We start from the raw sequence: 15,973 nt of genomic DNA, 5'->3' as shown, positions 1-15,973 counted from the left end.
TGGGATTGAGGTCAGAGCTTTGTGATGGCCACTCCAATACCTTGATTTTGCCACAACTTTGGAAGTATGCTTGGGGTTATTGTTCATTTGGAAGACCCATTTGCGACGAAGCTTTAACTTCCTGACTGATGTCTTCAGATGTTGCTTCAATATATCCACATAATGTTCCTCCCTCATGATGCCATCTATTTTGTGAAGTGCACCAGTCCCTCCTACAGCAAAGCACCCCCACAACATGATTTTGCCACCCCCGTGCTTCACAGTTGAGATGGTGTTCTTCGGCTTGCAAGCCTCCCCCTTTTCCCTCCAAACATAAGGATGGTCATTATGGCCAAACATTTCTATTTTTGTTTCATCAGACCAGAGGACATTTCTCCAAAAAGTACGATGTTTGTCCCCATGTGCCGTTGTCCCCAAACCGTTGTCTGGCTTTTTAATTGCGGTTTTGAAGCAGTGGCTTCTTCCTTGATGAGCGGCCTTTCAGGTTATGTCGATATAGGACTCATATATGTCGATATGTCCTCAAGAACACAGGTGCCTCCATCGGTCTTAAATGGAGGAAGTTTGGAACCACCAAGACTCTTCCTAGAGCTGGCCGCCCGGCCAAACTGAGCCATTGGGGGAGAAGGGCCTTTGTCAGGGATGTGACCAATAACCTGATGTTCATTCTGACAGAGCTCCAGAGTTCCTCTGGAAATGGGAGAACCTCCCAGAAGGACAACCATCTCTGCAGCACTCCACCAACCAGGCCTTTATTTCTAGAATGGCCAGACGGAAGCCATTCCTCAGTTAAGGGCACATGACAGCCCACTTGGGGTTTGCCAAAAGGCACCTGAAGGACTCTCAGACCATGAGAAACAAGATTCTCTTATCTGATGAAACCAAGATTAAATTCTGGCCTGAATGTCAAACATCACATATGGAGGAAACCTGGCACCATCCCTACGGTGAAGCATGGTGTTGGCAGCATCATGCTGTGGGGATGATTTTCAGTGATAGGGACTGGAAGACTAGTCAGCATCGAGGAAAGATGAACGGAGCAAAGTACAGAGAGATCCTTGACAATAACCTGCTCCAGAGCGCCGAAGACGTCAATGTCGATTATGGCAGCCCCCCGCACCTCTCTGATTCAGAGGGGTTGGGTTAAATGCGGAAGACGCATTGTTGCATTGTTGTACAACTGACTAGGTATCCCCCTTCCAACAAAGTACTGAGGAAAGGGTCTGAATACTTATGTAAATGTGATATTTCAGTTTAAAAAAAATGCCTAAACCTGTTTTTGCTTAGTCATTATGGGGTATTGTGTGTGTGTGTGTGTAGATTGAGGGGGGAAAAACTATTTAATCAATTAGAATAAGACTGTAATGTAACAAAACGTGGAAAAATTCAAGGGCTATTTTCCAAATGCACTGTACATGTGTGAGAGTAAGAGACTGTGTGTGTGGGCGCACGCTTGTGTATGTGTGTGTTTTTGTCTGTGTACTCTGCCATAATTAAGCCCTGGTCGGATGGAGGGCTGAATCACTAGCGGTTTAGGTGTAGGTGGATCAGGGGGACTGTGCTGATGACAGGCCTTGTGCGTCTCCTTCCATCAGGCTAAGTGAGGTGACGTACGTCACCGATGAGAGACTGACAGCCTGTCATGCAATTACAGATTCTCTTTACCCCATCACTGTCTCGTTCTCTCTCTCTCTCGCTCTCTTTCTCTCACTCTCGTTGACCCTCTCTCACTCTCGTTGACCCTCTCTCACTCTCGTTTACCCTCTCTCTCTTGTTGACTCTTACTTGCACACTCACCCTTTCGTTCTCTGCCCCTGTCTCTCACTCTCTCTTGCACACTAAGCATCTCTCTGTCTCTGTTTCAATAGGCCAGACACTGACGTTTGTTTCTCTGTCCTACCTCTCCCTCAGAGCTACGCCCTGTACATCATTGGAGATGACAACGCAACTTCAGTTGATGTGTCAAAGTATCTGGCCAAGCTCTCTGCAGGTGGGTTTGTGTGTGTCTGATTACTGAGCAGTGTGTGCCCAAGATAACGAACAACAATCCCTGGGACATGCCTCCCACGTGCCTTACGCGTGCCCACATGCATGTCACAGCGGTCAGTCATTTCCGCACATGAGGGAAGAGGTTGTAAGGCGGTACTGCCATGCTGTCTCTGTCCTGTTTCTTTGTTTAAAGAGATACTGAGAGATTCTGGCATTTTAAGGCCTTGTTCTACTTACCAAGAGTTAGATGAACGGCGTACCTATTGGCTCCCGAGTGGCGCATCGGTCTAAGGCACTTCATCTCCGTGCAAGAGGCATCATTACAGTCCCTGGTTCGAATCCAGGCTGTATCACAGCCGGCCGTGATTGGGAGTCGCATAGGCCGGTGCACAATTGGCCCAGCATCGTCCGGGTTTGGCTGGAGTAGGCTGTCATTGTAAATAAGAATTTGTTCTGAACTGACTTGCCTAGTTAAATTAAGGTTAAAATAAATCAAATGTTCAGTCATTGTGCTAATGCTAGTTAGCATTAAATGCCATGCTAGTTAGCATTAGCTTGCAAACCAACCGCTAACTTCCTTCATACTGCACACAGATACAAATGGTATCCACGAGTTCATCTGACTCTGGGGAAGCAAAACAAATGCCAGAGTCTAGTATCCTTTTAAGTCAAGTCTTCATTTGGCTATTGTTACTTTTACCTTTTTTAAAAGGCTGCTATCAGCAGTAGCAAAGCGCTAATAGCAAAGCGCTCTCCCTGCCCCATTTCGGTAAAAAGCTGAGGGATGGGGCTGGAGAACTGTAACCACGCTCAAATTCATAGACTGACCATCCATGATATTAAAATGATAGTTTTAACCATGTTTTGAGGCTATATAGTTTTTGTTAACAAAGTATATTTAAACAAGCTTATTTTTTGGGTACAACTAAGCTCATGAGGCATTTATAATTTATATTCTTCAAGAATCAGTAGTATCCTTTTAAGTCAAGTCTTCATTTGGCTATTGTTACTTTTACCTTTTTTAAAAGGCTGCTATCAGCAGTAGCAAAGCGCTAATAGCAAAGCGCTCTCCCTGCCCCATTTCGGTAAAAAGCTGAGGGATGGGGCTGGAGAACTGTAACCACGCTCAAATTCATAGACTGACCATCCATGATATTAAAATGATAGTTTTAACCATGTTTTGAGGCTATATAGTTTTTGTTAACAAAGTATATTTAAACAAGCTTATTTTTTGGGTACAACTAAGCTCATGAGGCATTTATAATTTATATTCTTCAAGAATCAATGGGTACATGGCATTTTAAATTGTCAGTCCGAAAATGTGTGTAGCAATTGCAGATTGCCCTTTTTAATGAAGTTTCCAAAGAAATGTCCTTTAAAGTAGCCCTGTAAATGTAAAGCTTCATTATTTGCAAGCATGATAATCTGAATGGCATTTTGGAATCGAATATGGGCATTATGGTGACGATTGTGAGGCTTTGTCATTCTCCTGTTTTCTCTGACCCATTTCACAATTCCTTTATTGTGACAACTGAACTACAGCACTCGTGTGGCGTCTCTCTCTCTCTCTCTCACAGGCCAGAAGAAGACTGTCATTGAATCAGCTTTGAGGAGGTAAAACCTTACCAGGAGCACATCCTGAATCAATTCCTTCTTATAGACTCTTTATTCCCCATAAAGCATTTTCCCATAAAGCCAAAAGAAGGGTTCACTCCATTTTATTAACTGGGTAGTTTGTGTCCTGGATGCTGATTTGCTGAAAGCCATGGTATTTCAGACAATATACAATGGGTAGGACTCAAAAATACTTGTTTACTGTTATATTTATGTTGGTAACCAGTTTATAATGGCAGTAAGGCACCTCTCGAGTTTGTGATATATGGCCCAATATACCACAGCTAAGGACTGTATCCAGGCACTCCACGAGGCGTCAGGCATAAGATCAGCGCTTAGCTGTGGTATATTGCTTAAATATACCTCTAGTAATAGTAACAGCTATAAACTAGACTCTTGTCCTAACATTTTAACCATGATTTTCCAACTTGAGACGGAGAAATGTAATCCCTGTTTCTCTTCCAGACCGAGCTGTATGAAGCCTGATGCTCCAAATGAAAGTTTGGCTGTAAAGCTTGTGGTTTGGCTAACATCAGAAGGTAAGACTTTACATCAGGCCTAGATACATCTCCACAGCCTGTCTGTTATTGCTATGCTATGGAGTATTTACTGGTGTGAGACTCTTTTTACATTCATGTGTTGTATTTAGGTTTCACATTGAAAGATCTGGAATCTGTGCCCTTTGGTGTGGCTCTGCCCATCAGAGATGCTATCTACCAGTGTCGAGAGCAACCCTGCTCTGACTGGTCAGAGGACGTCTGCCTATTGATTGGGCGACAGGATCTCACCAAACAAGCACACAAAGTGACCGTGGCCAAAGGCAAAGCTGTAAGTGTGAGTTTCTGGGGTTATTGGATGGTTTGAGCTTCATCCTTTACAACCTTGTGGATTTAGAGTTAATGTTTCGTGTTTGTTTGTGTGTGTGTGTACTCAGACGGTGGGTCTGGGGCTGATGCTGGAGGCTCCAGCCACCACAGAGGCAGAGGAGGAGGAGGATGGTATGACAGATCTGAACCAGGACGTAATTAGTCTTATCTGGAGCCAGGACCTGCGCGTCCATGAGGCCAGACGTCTACTCCAGAGCTCCCGACCAGTCAGGGTCAGTGTGGTTCACCTGCCTGAGGTCAGCGACCACGAGTACATAGAGGAGAAGGAGAACAAGTGAGTAATATCGTTCAAGTGATTGCAGCTATCGTAGTCTCATTCAAAAGCAGTCTGGGCCCACGTTACAGGCTATATCCAAATTCTGCTTAGTTTCAACCTTGCTTTTTAAATGTATTTTTTATTTGTGCTCTGTAGTTAGTGGTTTGTATGTACACTGCTCCAAAAAATAAAGGGAACACTTAAACAACACAATGTAACTCCAAATCAATCACACTTCTGTGAAATCAAACTGTCCACTTAGGACGCAACACTGATTGACAAATTTCACATGCTGTTGTGCAAATTGAATAGACAACAGGTGGAAATTATAGGCAATTAGCAAGACACCCCCAATAAAGGAGTGGTTCTGCAGGTGGTGACCACAGACCACTTCTCAGTTCCTATGCTTCCTGGCTGATGTTTTGGTCACTTTTGAATGCTGGCGGTGTTTTCACTCTAGTGGTAGCATGAGACGGAGTCTACAACCCACACAAGTGGCTCAGGTAGTGCAGCTCATCCAGGATAGGACATCAATGCGAGCTGTGGCAAGAAGGTTTGCTGTGTCTGTCAGTGTAGTGTCCAGAGCATGGAGGCGCTACCAGGAGACAGGCCAGTACATCAGGAGACGTGGAGGAGGTCGTAGGAGGGCAATAACCCAGCAGCAGGACCGTTACCTCCGCCTTTCTGCAAGGAGGAACACTGCCAGACCCCTGCAAAATGACCTCCAGCAGGCCACAAATGTGCATGTGTCTGCTCAAACGGTCAGAAACAGACTCCATGAGGGTGGTATGAGGGCCCGACGTCCACAGGTGGGGGTTGTGCTTACAGCCCAACACCGTGCAGGATGTTTGGCATTTGCCAGAGAACACCAAGATTGGCAAATTTGCCACTGGCGCCCTGTGCTCTTCACAGATGAAAGCATGTTCACACAGAGCACATGTGACAGACGTGACAGTCTGGAGACGCCGTGGAGAATGTTCTGCTGCCTGCAACATCCTCCAGCATGACCGGTTTGGCGGTGGGTCAGTCATGGTGTGGGGTGGCATTTCTTTGGGGGGCTGCACAGCCCTCCATGTGCTCGCCAGAGGTAGCCTGACTGCCATTAGGTACTGAGATGAGATCCTCAGACCCCTTGTGAGACCATATGCTGGTGCGGTTGGCCCTGGGTTCCTCCTAATGCAAGACAATGCTAGACCTCATGTGGCTGGAGTGTGTCAGCAGTTTCTGCAAGAGGAAGGCATTGATTCTATGGACAGGCCCACCTGTTCCCCAGACCTGAATCCAATTGAGCACATCTGGGTCATCATGTCTCGCTCCATCCACCAACGCCACGTTGCACCACAGACTGTCCAGGAGTTGGCGGATGCTTTAGTCCAGGTCTGGGAGGAGATCCCTCACTACTGAGCCTCATTTTGACTTGTTTTAAGGACATTACATCAGTTGGATCAGCCTTTAGTGTGGTTTTCCACTTTAATTTTGAGTGTGACTCCAAATCCAGACCTCCATGGGTTGATAAATTTGATTTCCATTGATAATTTGTGTGATTTTGTTGTCAGCACATTCAACTATGTAAAGAAAAAAGTATTTCATAAGAATATTTCATTCATTCAGATCTAGGATGTTATTTTAGTGTTCCCTTTTATTTTTTTGAGTGGTGTAGTTGTGTTGGCTATTGTTCTGATGCCTCTCTCTCTCCATCCCTCTCTCTGCTATCTCTCTGGGCAGATTGTTGCAGCTTTGCCAGCGTACCATGGCTCTGCCAGTCGGCAGAGGCCTGTTTACCCTCTTCTCCTACCACCCTGTGCCAACGGAGCCCCTACCAGTGCCCAAACTCAACCTTACTGGTACTGTATCCCTTAGGCCTTTCTCATACCTGTGTGTGTCTGAGAGATCGTGACTGTCTTCAAACTAGTACTGGCCAATATATCAAATTCATTTGAATGTATGTTTTTGCATGATATTTCAAATGCCTGTATCGCAAGAATGACTTTTTTTTGTATTTTTGGTGCACCTTCTCATTTACACCAGAGAGCTGAATATAATGACAAGATGCCCCTACAATGGGAGTCGTTGTCCCAAAACCGGGAAGGCAGGCGACAAGCTTAGGTCCAAAATGAACCTCTAGAAACGCATTGGGCTTTGCCTTTTCCTCTCTGTTTACACACACCAATCCCCTGCCACTCACACCAACAAAGTTGAGAGATCACTTCTTCCTCTCTGACAAGTGGTTTCAACTCGCTATTTGCATTTGAGGTTTGGTCCAACAGAATTGGTAATATGGCCACTGAAACACATGGAGACATTATTTTACTGTAACAGAGAAGATAAGCCTTCTAACGAGACACTTTTTTATGTCTCAACTACACAAATTGTGCCCAGAGCAGACACTACTAAACCAGGAGTATCAATGAACGTTGATTCTGGAAAATGAATGCTCATTTTAGCCAAAGACTGTTATACTAGCTGTCTAGTCTGTGTTTTCTAAATGTGCAATAAGCATATAACACAATTTTATAAGGAATGGGCAACTCGTTCTCATTCTGAGGAATAAGGTAGGCCACTTGATTTCAACATCTGAACAAAGTGGACAGGCTAGCATGCTGGTCAAACAGTTGGAGACGGACAGAAGGGTGTGTTCATAACGATTCAGCTGTTCTACCTTGTTAGCTAGCAAATAGATCCAAGTTGGCATATATAAAGATCAGCAAGCTACTCACTAGCACGTTGACTTGTGCTTGAGAGATTGTTTGAGACCTGTTTTGAATTTTCTATAATGCCTGCTACAAGAAGTTAGTCATTACATTTGTAACAAAAAGGGCATTTTCATAGAACGACTTGAAAGCCAGATCAGGGATTATTGCAAAAAAGCAGGTTAAACTATTTTGATAAAATAATTGAATTGTTAGTGGGGCTTATATTTAGCCTTCATTTCACACGCCCTCGATTTTTGAAATGCAGTGTATTTGACATTTACTTGTACATAAAGCTTATTTAGAGAAAACATCGAAATCGTGAATCTTAAGTTTGAAGAGAAAAATATATATATTTTTAGGCCATATTGCCCAACCCTACTTCAAACACGTTTACAGAAATAGTTATGACAAAACATCAAGGACAGGAATATGTTGTTTTTCCTTTGAAGATCTGAGTAAAAAGGCTTTTCTCAGTCTGTCTATGCAAGTTCAATCTCTGGGTGCGTTTTTAACAGCAGCCCACAAGAAAGCTCACAAAGCTCACTTTAGTCAGTCTGGATCTGTAATTACAGCTGGTGCTTCAGTGTGTTGCGTTTTAGGACAAGGGAAAGAATGCAATGTGTGTGATCACTGTGATGAGAAGCAGAAACTTATTTTGAACCCGGCAGGCCATGTTTACATTGCTCCTTGGCGCTAACGTGATTCTGGCCTAAATGTCGAGAATGGATGCATGCGTGTGGAGTTGGTCAGAATCCGATAAGGAGTCCTGTGTTTTTGGTGACAGGTCGTGCGCCCCCTCAGAACACCATGGTAGATCTGAACAGCGGGAACATTGACGTACCTCCCAACATGACGAGCTGGTCCAGCTTTCACAATGGGGTGGCTGCGGGCCTGAAAATCGCTCCGGCCTCCCAGGTGGACTCTGCCTGGATCGCCTACAACAAACCCAAGAGCCCCGAGCTGGCCAACGAGTATGCAGGCTTCCTCATGGCTCTGGGCCTCAACGGACACCTCACCAAGCTGGCCACACTCAACATACATGACTACTTAACCAAGGTGAGCATGCATGCAAACACAGGTTCTGCGGTTGAGTTTAGTCGTGTACCTTTTCTCATTACATGTTTTGAAGCTTCTCTAGATTGCACGTTGGTTTTAGCAGAAATTGTCTCTCGGCATCCTGTTATTTTTCTCACATGAAAGTGGGAAGGCCTCAGCGCGCTGAGAGCGGAGTTTCACTTTGACTTTTCCCTGGCAGTGACGCATAGCAACTTTCTCATTTCCAGTTAGGCCTGCCATAGAAGGCTGTGTGGTCATATCTTTCACATCTCTCAGCTCAGGAAAGATCAGTGGTTATTTACTACAGTATACGATTTTACTACTATTCTCATTCTTGCTAGCTTATCACCTGTGCCAGGACAGATGAGCCTACATTGGAGCACAACATGTGAACTTTTAAAGGTCTGCTGCTGTACTGTTAATTAGGATATAGTACAGCAGTCTTTGATGGCTGAAAATTAATATTGAATTATTTAAGTATGAAAGGGATCAGGTGATTTACGCAAAATTAGTACTTTCAAATGTTCTCATTCATTTTGTTACGTAGCGTAATTCTGTGATGAAGGAGAAAATAACTTATTTTAGGCTGAACTACAGTGTAGTTTGGTTCCCCCAAAAAGAGGAAGAGGGCAAAAAATTACCTCACTGAGCACATGTTGAGCAAAGAGCTCTGATCTGTTATAACCTCGTTGTTTTATACTAGCTCCCCATTCAGCCCTACACAGTAACTCATAATCTCTCTATTTGTTAATAAACAAGTGAACCCCTCTGTGTATAAAGTCCATGGGGGACTAATGAAAATGGCTGCCTGTGTGTCCTCAGGGCCACGAGATGACAAGCATCGGGCTGCTCCTGGGTGTGTCTGCAGCCAAGCTGAGCACCATGGACATGTCAATCACCCGCCTGCTGAGCATTCACATTCCCGCACTGCTCCCGCCCACCTCCACTGAGCTGGATGTACCGCACAATGTTCAGGTGGCGGCCGTGGTGGGCATCGGCCTGGTCTACCAGGGCACAGGACACCGCCACAACGCGGAGGTGCTGCTCGCTGAGATCGGTCAGTGATAGATACATCCCTAATGAAGTAAATGTTTTGTTGTCCCGTGGGGATATTTGCAGGGAGGAGGGCATACAACACTAAATACAATACAAGAAACAAACTGTTTTGACATGGAACTGCTGGTCCCACTTAAAACAAACAACTTATAAATGCTTTATAATTGCATATGTAGACTTCAGATGCAACAGATGCGTCACATATCATTTATAAGCTTATGTCATGTTGTAAAGGGTGACATAACAGCACCCAACGTATGATGCATTGCACAACCTAATTTCTTATGAGATTTTAGGATGGTTGCGCAAATTGTTGCGTTTAATTCTTGAAGTTTTACTGGGAAATGTCCATACAGCATCTGCATGCCAACCATTTAATTTCATGGGGATATTCATTTCGATCTTTAGTTAACAACAGTGTTTTGAATTATGTACGCTGAGCAAATTTTAGCGCAGATGGTGTTAGCAAATCGCACATATTTTGCGCGCTGTTGTTTTGGCCGCATGAGAGAGAGAGATTCGACCATTTGTACAATCATCCAGTAAGAAATTAGATGTTTTTTTGTCTTACAGTAACTTTCTATGCTATTCGGTTCTGTTATGTAGAGTAATATCATGTGATCTTGCAGACATTGATTCGCAGCATCATCTGAACTTTAGCTGTCGGAAGCAGGGTTTCTGAGAACTCTGATCCGCAGCCTTGCCCTTTTATTTATTCACCGTCTTTATTTAACCTGGTCAGTTTACTCCGAGCATGTGTCATTGGCTTAGCATCACACTGTAGGCCTCACATGACAGTTACCCCTGACCTGCTCCAGGCCAGAACACAAGGTTTTCACCAGGTATGGCAGTTGCATCACATCAATACAGTTTCACACTGTTTCGATGGGGCAAGTCATTTCAGGTGGAATCTCACACTTCATATCAGCATCTTAATTTGCATGGGTTATGTCAGCCTTTTATAAAGCACATTCTTTTTTGGGGAAATGTACATAGTGTGTTATCACATTTAGCAGTGCACCCTACATAAGGAGCTGTTATGTCACCCTTTAATAGTCCCTTTAGTTACAGTATGCTTAAGCCAGATGGTTTGTGAAGCGTCTATGTTGTGCCTGGATATTGAATAGATTATAGGTGCTGGTGCTCCAACCATGATTTAAAAAATTGTCTGGACTGCTGAAGGGGGGCTCAGTCCTTAGAATGTACAACTGAAATGTCTAAGGAAGGTTCAGCACGACAGCCTTATTCTCTTCAATGATATGTATTGCTGTCACGTTTCGGAGCAAGCTTTGTTGTCAAGGCAGAACTTTCTCTAAGATGCGTCAGCAAAAAAATATATCATTGAAGTAGAATGTATTCCTTCAAATCTGGTGCTTTGATGATGGAGCTTACTCCGAAACTCCAATAGATATTGAAGTTAACAGATGTTGCTGCTTCCTGCAGGTCGACCCCCTGGTCCTGAGATGGAGTACTGTACAGACCGCGAGTCCTACTCCCTTGCCGCTGGACTGGCCCTGGGCATGGTCTGTCTGGGGGTAAGTCTAGTAGTACACACTGCAATTACACTACTGGATCAGCTCTGAAGTAAGTTACTTACTGTACTCCTGTGTATGTAGAGAGGTAATAGAAAGAGGAAATGTTCTTACATGGAAAGCACTCTTCATACGTCAAAAGGCTGAGAAATCATAAAAGGGTGCTGAATGAAAAAGGTGACTAAATGCATCACTAGCGTTCACTCAGGATGTGGATCATCTAAAAAAAAACAGAAGAGGAGAGTTTCTCAGTCACTGAATGACCCCTTCCCCTCCCACCCTCTCTCTCTCTCTCCATAGCATGGCAGTAACCTAATAGGTATGTCTGACCTGAATGTCCCTGAGCAGCTCTACCAGTACATGGTGGGGGGGCATCGACGCACCCACGCCGGCATCAACAGAGAAAAACACAAGTCCCCCAGCTACCAGATCAAGGTAAAGGGGGGAAAAAAGCAAACGGCGAGACAACTTTCCTCACTTGTAGGCTGTTAGGTTCTAAATAAACGGAGTAAAAACTCACAGATGACTAGTAAAGCTCAAACCAAGTTTATTCACCCACTGGGTCACACAGCTGCATAAGACAAAAACATGTTCCCACATGCACAAATATGTATACCCCCCCTTTAGACGGAGTCTCCTCCTTTCCTCTAAACATTACATCTTTGCAGGAAGTTAAGTGATGTGGGTAATAAACTGTTCCTTCTCCCTTCATGTGACCTGACCTCAGCCCCCATTCCTCACTAATCCACAGCTATCCACCCTTATCAGTGACTGCAACCATGTGATTGCCTTTTCCCTTAGTAACATTCCAAGCCCCTGGCTCATATCCAAAGTCCATTGACCCCACCATATACATTCCTCCTATATATAAACATTAACTTATGGTGTAGCAAGTATTTCAAATTACAACCCAACAAAGCCTACTGTCCAGTTCATCCCCATCTAACATATTAACATTTTTCCTGATGGCACAAAACCAAGGTCTGACAGAATACACTGCCCATATACTTTGTCCCAACTGTGAGGGTTTCTGGTTATTGTCTCGGGTTGAAAAAAAAAAGTTAACTAATGCCCCTGTTCTTTGTGACAGGAGGGTGACACCATCAACGTGGACGTCACCTGTCCTGGAGCGACCCTAGCGCTCGCCATGATCTACCTGAAAACCAACAACAGGTGAGAATGGATTCCACCACCACCACTCTTATTCTCATATTAGATTAGCCTTCAACGAGACGCAATGTCCTATTCTCTTATACTTGACTCCACTCAGCATGCTCCCTGTAAGTAATGGACTCCATCTAATCTTACACGGTGCATCACAGCACGTCTTGTCCCCAGCGCTCCAACACATACAAAATGACTTCTTCAGTTATAAGCTATCACCTGGTTCTGGCTGTCATTAACACCTATTGTCACCCCTTCACAGGTCTATCGCTGATTGGCTGAAAGCTCCAGACACCATGTTTCTCCTGGATTTCATCAAACCAGAGTTTCTGCTTCTCAGGGTGAGTCAGTGCAGAGAAGCTCAGCTACTGTAGCCACTGTGTACTGGCCACTACGGACCTGCCTTATTCACTATGCCAGACCCCAGAGTGTGCAAAGCTGTCAAGGCAAAGGGTGGCTACTTTGAAGAATCTAAAATATATTTTTGCTTTCTACTTGATTCCATATGTGTCATTTCAGAGTTTTGATGTCTTCACTAATATTCTACAATGTAGAAAATGGTAAAAAAATAAAGAAAAACCCTGGAATGAGTAGTTGTGTCCAAACTTTTGACTGGTACTGTGTATAATTCAAAATGTCTGATCCACTACTCTTACACATTGTCACTGTCTCCTCTCCCCCCTCAGACACTGGCCAGGTGTATCATCATGTGGGATGAGATTCTACCCAACTCGGAGTGGGTGAGCAGCAATGTGCCTCAGGTAACTGCCCTGAATATGCACACACGCACGAACACCTCAGCTCATTAGACACAAGTCACTGCCAGCACAAACCTCTACTCCGGACAAGTGGTAATATAATTTCGGCCTCGGGTTCTTGGGGTGAACAGTGCAGAAGGCCCAGTCCATAGACATTAGAGGTTCAATCTGAGGCTCTTAATGTGGTTAGTTAGTCATGCTGTGTGATTAACTTGTTAATGAATGACATCAGTGCTAATAAGGAAACTAAGTTTCAGTCCTCAAATGACTCTTTACTGCCAAGCGCGCACAACTGAGGTAACAAGGCTCAATGGCATTTCCTCCATCTGGACCCATTTACACGTCAACAAGATCAAATTAGTTAATATCCCCAAAACAATGATAACAATGATTATAGAATCAAAGATCGGTTTGTTTTGTTTTGAATCCAGATAATCCAAGAGAACATTGGGAACCCAGTGGTTTCAGAGGATTTGAACATGGAAACTTTAGCGTGAGTACAAACTGACTTTACGTAAAGTTTCCTTAGCTCTCTCCGCATGGCTGGATTTGAGTTGGTGTGTTTAGTCTCATAATGATGTGTGTGACAACTCCTGTCCTCAGCCAAGCCCATGACTACATAATTGCTGGAGCATGCATGGCGGTGGGATTTCGCTTCGCTGGCTCGGCCAACTCGGACGCATTCGACTGCTTGGTAAGAAGACCGAACTTCAAAATAAGTTAGTTATTTGGCTAGTTCGTCTCTAACCCTTCTGTTTCTCGCACAGTACAAGTTTGCAAGGAGTTTCATGCAGTGTTTGACATCAGCGACCGCGACGGTTGTAAGTTTCACTGCTTTCATATTTCTCCCAACCATAATGTCCATTTACGCCAATAGAATACACTTAAGCTCCAAATCACCACAACCAAATTTTCTCACCTTGACACTTTCTGTCTGTGTCTCTGTCTCTCCTATGCTAGACGGGCCACTATAACCTGCAGACATGTCTGAGCATGGTGCTGCTGGCCCTGTCCATGGTGATGGCTGGCTCTGGTAACCTGAAGGTGCTGCAGCTCTGCCGCTTCCTCCACAAGAGGACCAGTGGAGAGATGAACTATGGCTTCCACATGGCCCACCACATGGCCCTGGGCCTGCTCTTCCTGGGAGGAGGGAGGTGAGACATGTTTTCACAACAGGTTTCAGCCAGCCTCTCCAATGGTCATAGCTGACATAAATATTTATTGTACCGTCTTTTGCATTGAAAGTAAATCAAACATAATCTAGTCAAGGGATGTTTTACTTTTCACCTGTCATTTGTATCCGTATCAATATTGATTGTATGTTTTGTTACAACACGTGTATAATGAGTTCATGAGGGGTGTCCTGTTATGTGAGTGTTCTTTATAACAAATAGTTCAAATATCCCAGGGCTATGCAAACAGTGACTATGGGGTATCTAGTTTTATGTAACAATACTCATTACTGATGCTAAATCGGTCTCCTTATCAACATTTACTGGACAAACCCTTTGATTTTAGACTTGCTGTTTTTAGACTTGCTTATTTTAGGGCTGACAATTGCAGGCCCACAACTTCAAGGTCGCAATTTGAATGCCCTTATTGTAGTATTCTCAGCCTATTCCGCCTTGAACATACGCCTGCGTAAGGATTGATTGTAGTGGGGAGCAGACATATGGCGTCTTTCTTTTAATCTTTTCTTGCACTCACTCTATCTTTTTTCTCTCTCTGGATGTGGTCTGTGGAGAATTATTTCATCCTGCATAGTAACCAATCACCATACAGCCCTGCCAGTCTGGCTTTCATCATAGAACCTGAAGTGAAACATTTATCTTCTCATTTTGTGTAGCTACAGAGTTCCACAATGAGCCCAGTCTCAGCATAGGGAATGGGTCAATTCAAACATAGTAATATTGCTCAGGGACAAGTTTCTGAAAATGTATTTGAGAAGCGCTAAATGAACAGCCATTCTCAGTGAATATGTTACTCTACAGTTCAAGATGAGATCAGTGTTGAGCAAACATAAGTTGACTGTTGCTCTGTATGTTTGTGGGCCTTGTTATCAAGCTGACTTGTGTAGTAAATAGTGCTGTTTTTTTCACCTCTGTCTGTAATACACTTTGAAAAAACAGGAACATCCCAGCCAGTTCTCTTTATCCGTTGCCATGGAGAGTGGATGAGTGGCAGCATGTGGGTTGAGAATTAATCTCTTCAGTTGGTATTTTAAGAGGAGGCGAGGCAACCCCTCACCTACACTAACCCGAACAAGTGATTTTTCTCTCCAAGCCGACACAATGGTTTGAACCAGCCTAAGCACACACTTCAGTGCAGTCATTTAAAAAACTTTTTTTTTTTAAGTAGGGCTTTTATGAGCACAAATTACGTCAGGTGCCTAGCAATTCAAAACTGTTTTGCCCAGGCCAAATTCCTCATTTGTTCTTTGGACCTATTCGCCAAAAAAGGATTCTATTGTAATATGTGCCAACATCAACACTGATGTGATGTGCCTGTTTGTTTACATTTATGTCTGTATCCATGATGTAGTAGTCTGATGTTATCCCATTGTCCTCTCACAGGTACACTCTCAGCACCTCCAACTCGGCCATCGCTGCCTTGCTTTGTGCTCTCTACCCCCATTTCCCTGCCCACAGCACAGACAACCGGTAAGACACAACCTCAGGGAATACAAACAATAGGTACAGCTTATCAGAGCTCTAAAATGTCAGGATAGACAGAGCTCTAACGTAACGGCATAGACTTTCAATGACCATAATGAATGTGGTGTGTACTGTTTGAAAATATTGCTGTTTTGAGCTGTAGATTTTAAGAATAACAAAATGGGCTGTGAGACGGGGAGGGAGTGTTACATGAGGCGAGATAAGAAAGTCATCAGAACTTCTACTGACAGAGCCAAGTCAAGCGCTCTAAGTCCATGACCATAATTAAGAGTAGTTAAAGAATACCATATAGA

At 44.0% G+C, this 15,973-nt stretch overlaps 1 protein-coding gene across 2 annotated transcripts in view; it reads left to right on the top strand.

The window, feature by feature from the left end:
* LOC139381492 (anaphase-promoting complex subunit 1-like) overlaps positions 1 to 15,973 on the top strand; it is a 56,530-nt gene that overhangs the window by 29,431 nt on the left and 11,126 nt on the right. For both annotated transcript variants that reach the window (XM_071125082.1, XM_071125083.1), the window contains exons 23-40: positions 1,912 to 1,990; positions 3,567 to 3,603; positions 4,069 to 4,142; positions 4,253 to 4,431; positions 4,538 to 4,764; positions 6,472 to 6,590; positions 8,224 to 8,495; positions 9,318 to 9,552; positions 10,995 to 11,086; positions 11,384 to 11,518; positions 12,174 to 12,256; positions 12,510 to 12,588; positions 12,934 to 13,008; positions 13,437 to 13,498; positions 13,609 to 13,699; positions 13,773 to 13,826; positions 13,966 to 14,159; positions 15,579 to 15,665. In XM_071125082.1, coding sequence (XP_070981183.1) covers positions 1,912 to 1,990; positions 3,567 to 3,603; positions 4,069 to 4,142; positions 4,253 to 4,431; positions 4,538 to 4,764; positions 6,472 to 6,590; positions 8,224 to 8,495; positions 9,318 to 9,552; positions 10,995 to 11,086; positions 11,384 to 11,518; positions 12,174 to 12,256; positions 12,510 to 12,588; positions 12,934 to 13,008; positions 13,437 to 13,498; positions 13,609 to 13,699; positions 13,773 to 13,826; positions 13,966 to 14,159; positions 15,579 to 15,665 — 2,174 coding nt within the window. The remainder of the gene's footprint in view (positions 1 to 1,911; positions 1,991 to 3,566; positions 3,604 to 4,068; positions 4,143 to 4,252; positions 4,432 to 4,537; positions 4,765 to 6,471; positions 6,591 to 8,223; positions 8,496 to 9,317; positions 9,553 to 10,994; positions 11,087 to 11,383; positions 11,519 to 12,173; positions 12,257 to 12,509; positions 12,589 to 12,933; positions 13,009 to 13,436; positions 13,499 to 13,608; positions 13,700 to 13,772; positions 13,827 to 13,965; positions 14,160 to 15,578; positions 15,666 to 15,973) is intronic.

Source organism: Oncorhynchus clarkii, chromosome 23 (genome assembly GCF_045791955.1).
Source record: "Oncorhynchus clarkii lewisi isolate Uvic-CL-2024 chromosome 23, UVic_Ocla_1.0, whole genome shotgun sequence".
NCBI classification, from domain to species: Eukaryota; Metazoa; Chordata; class Actinopteri; order Salmoniformes; family Salmonidae; genus Oncorhynchus; species Oncorhynchus clarkii.
This window is presented reverse-complemented; position numbering and strand designations above follow the sequence as displayed.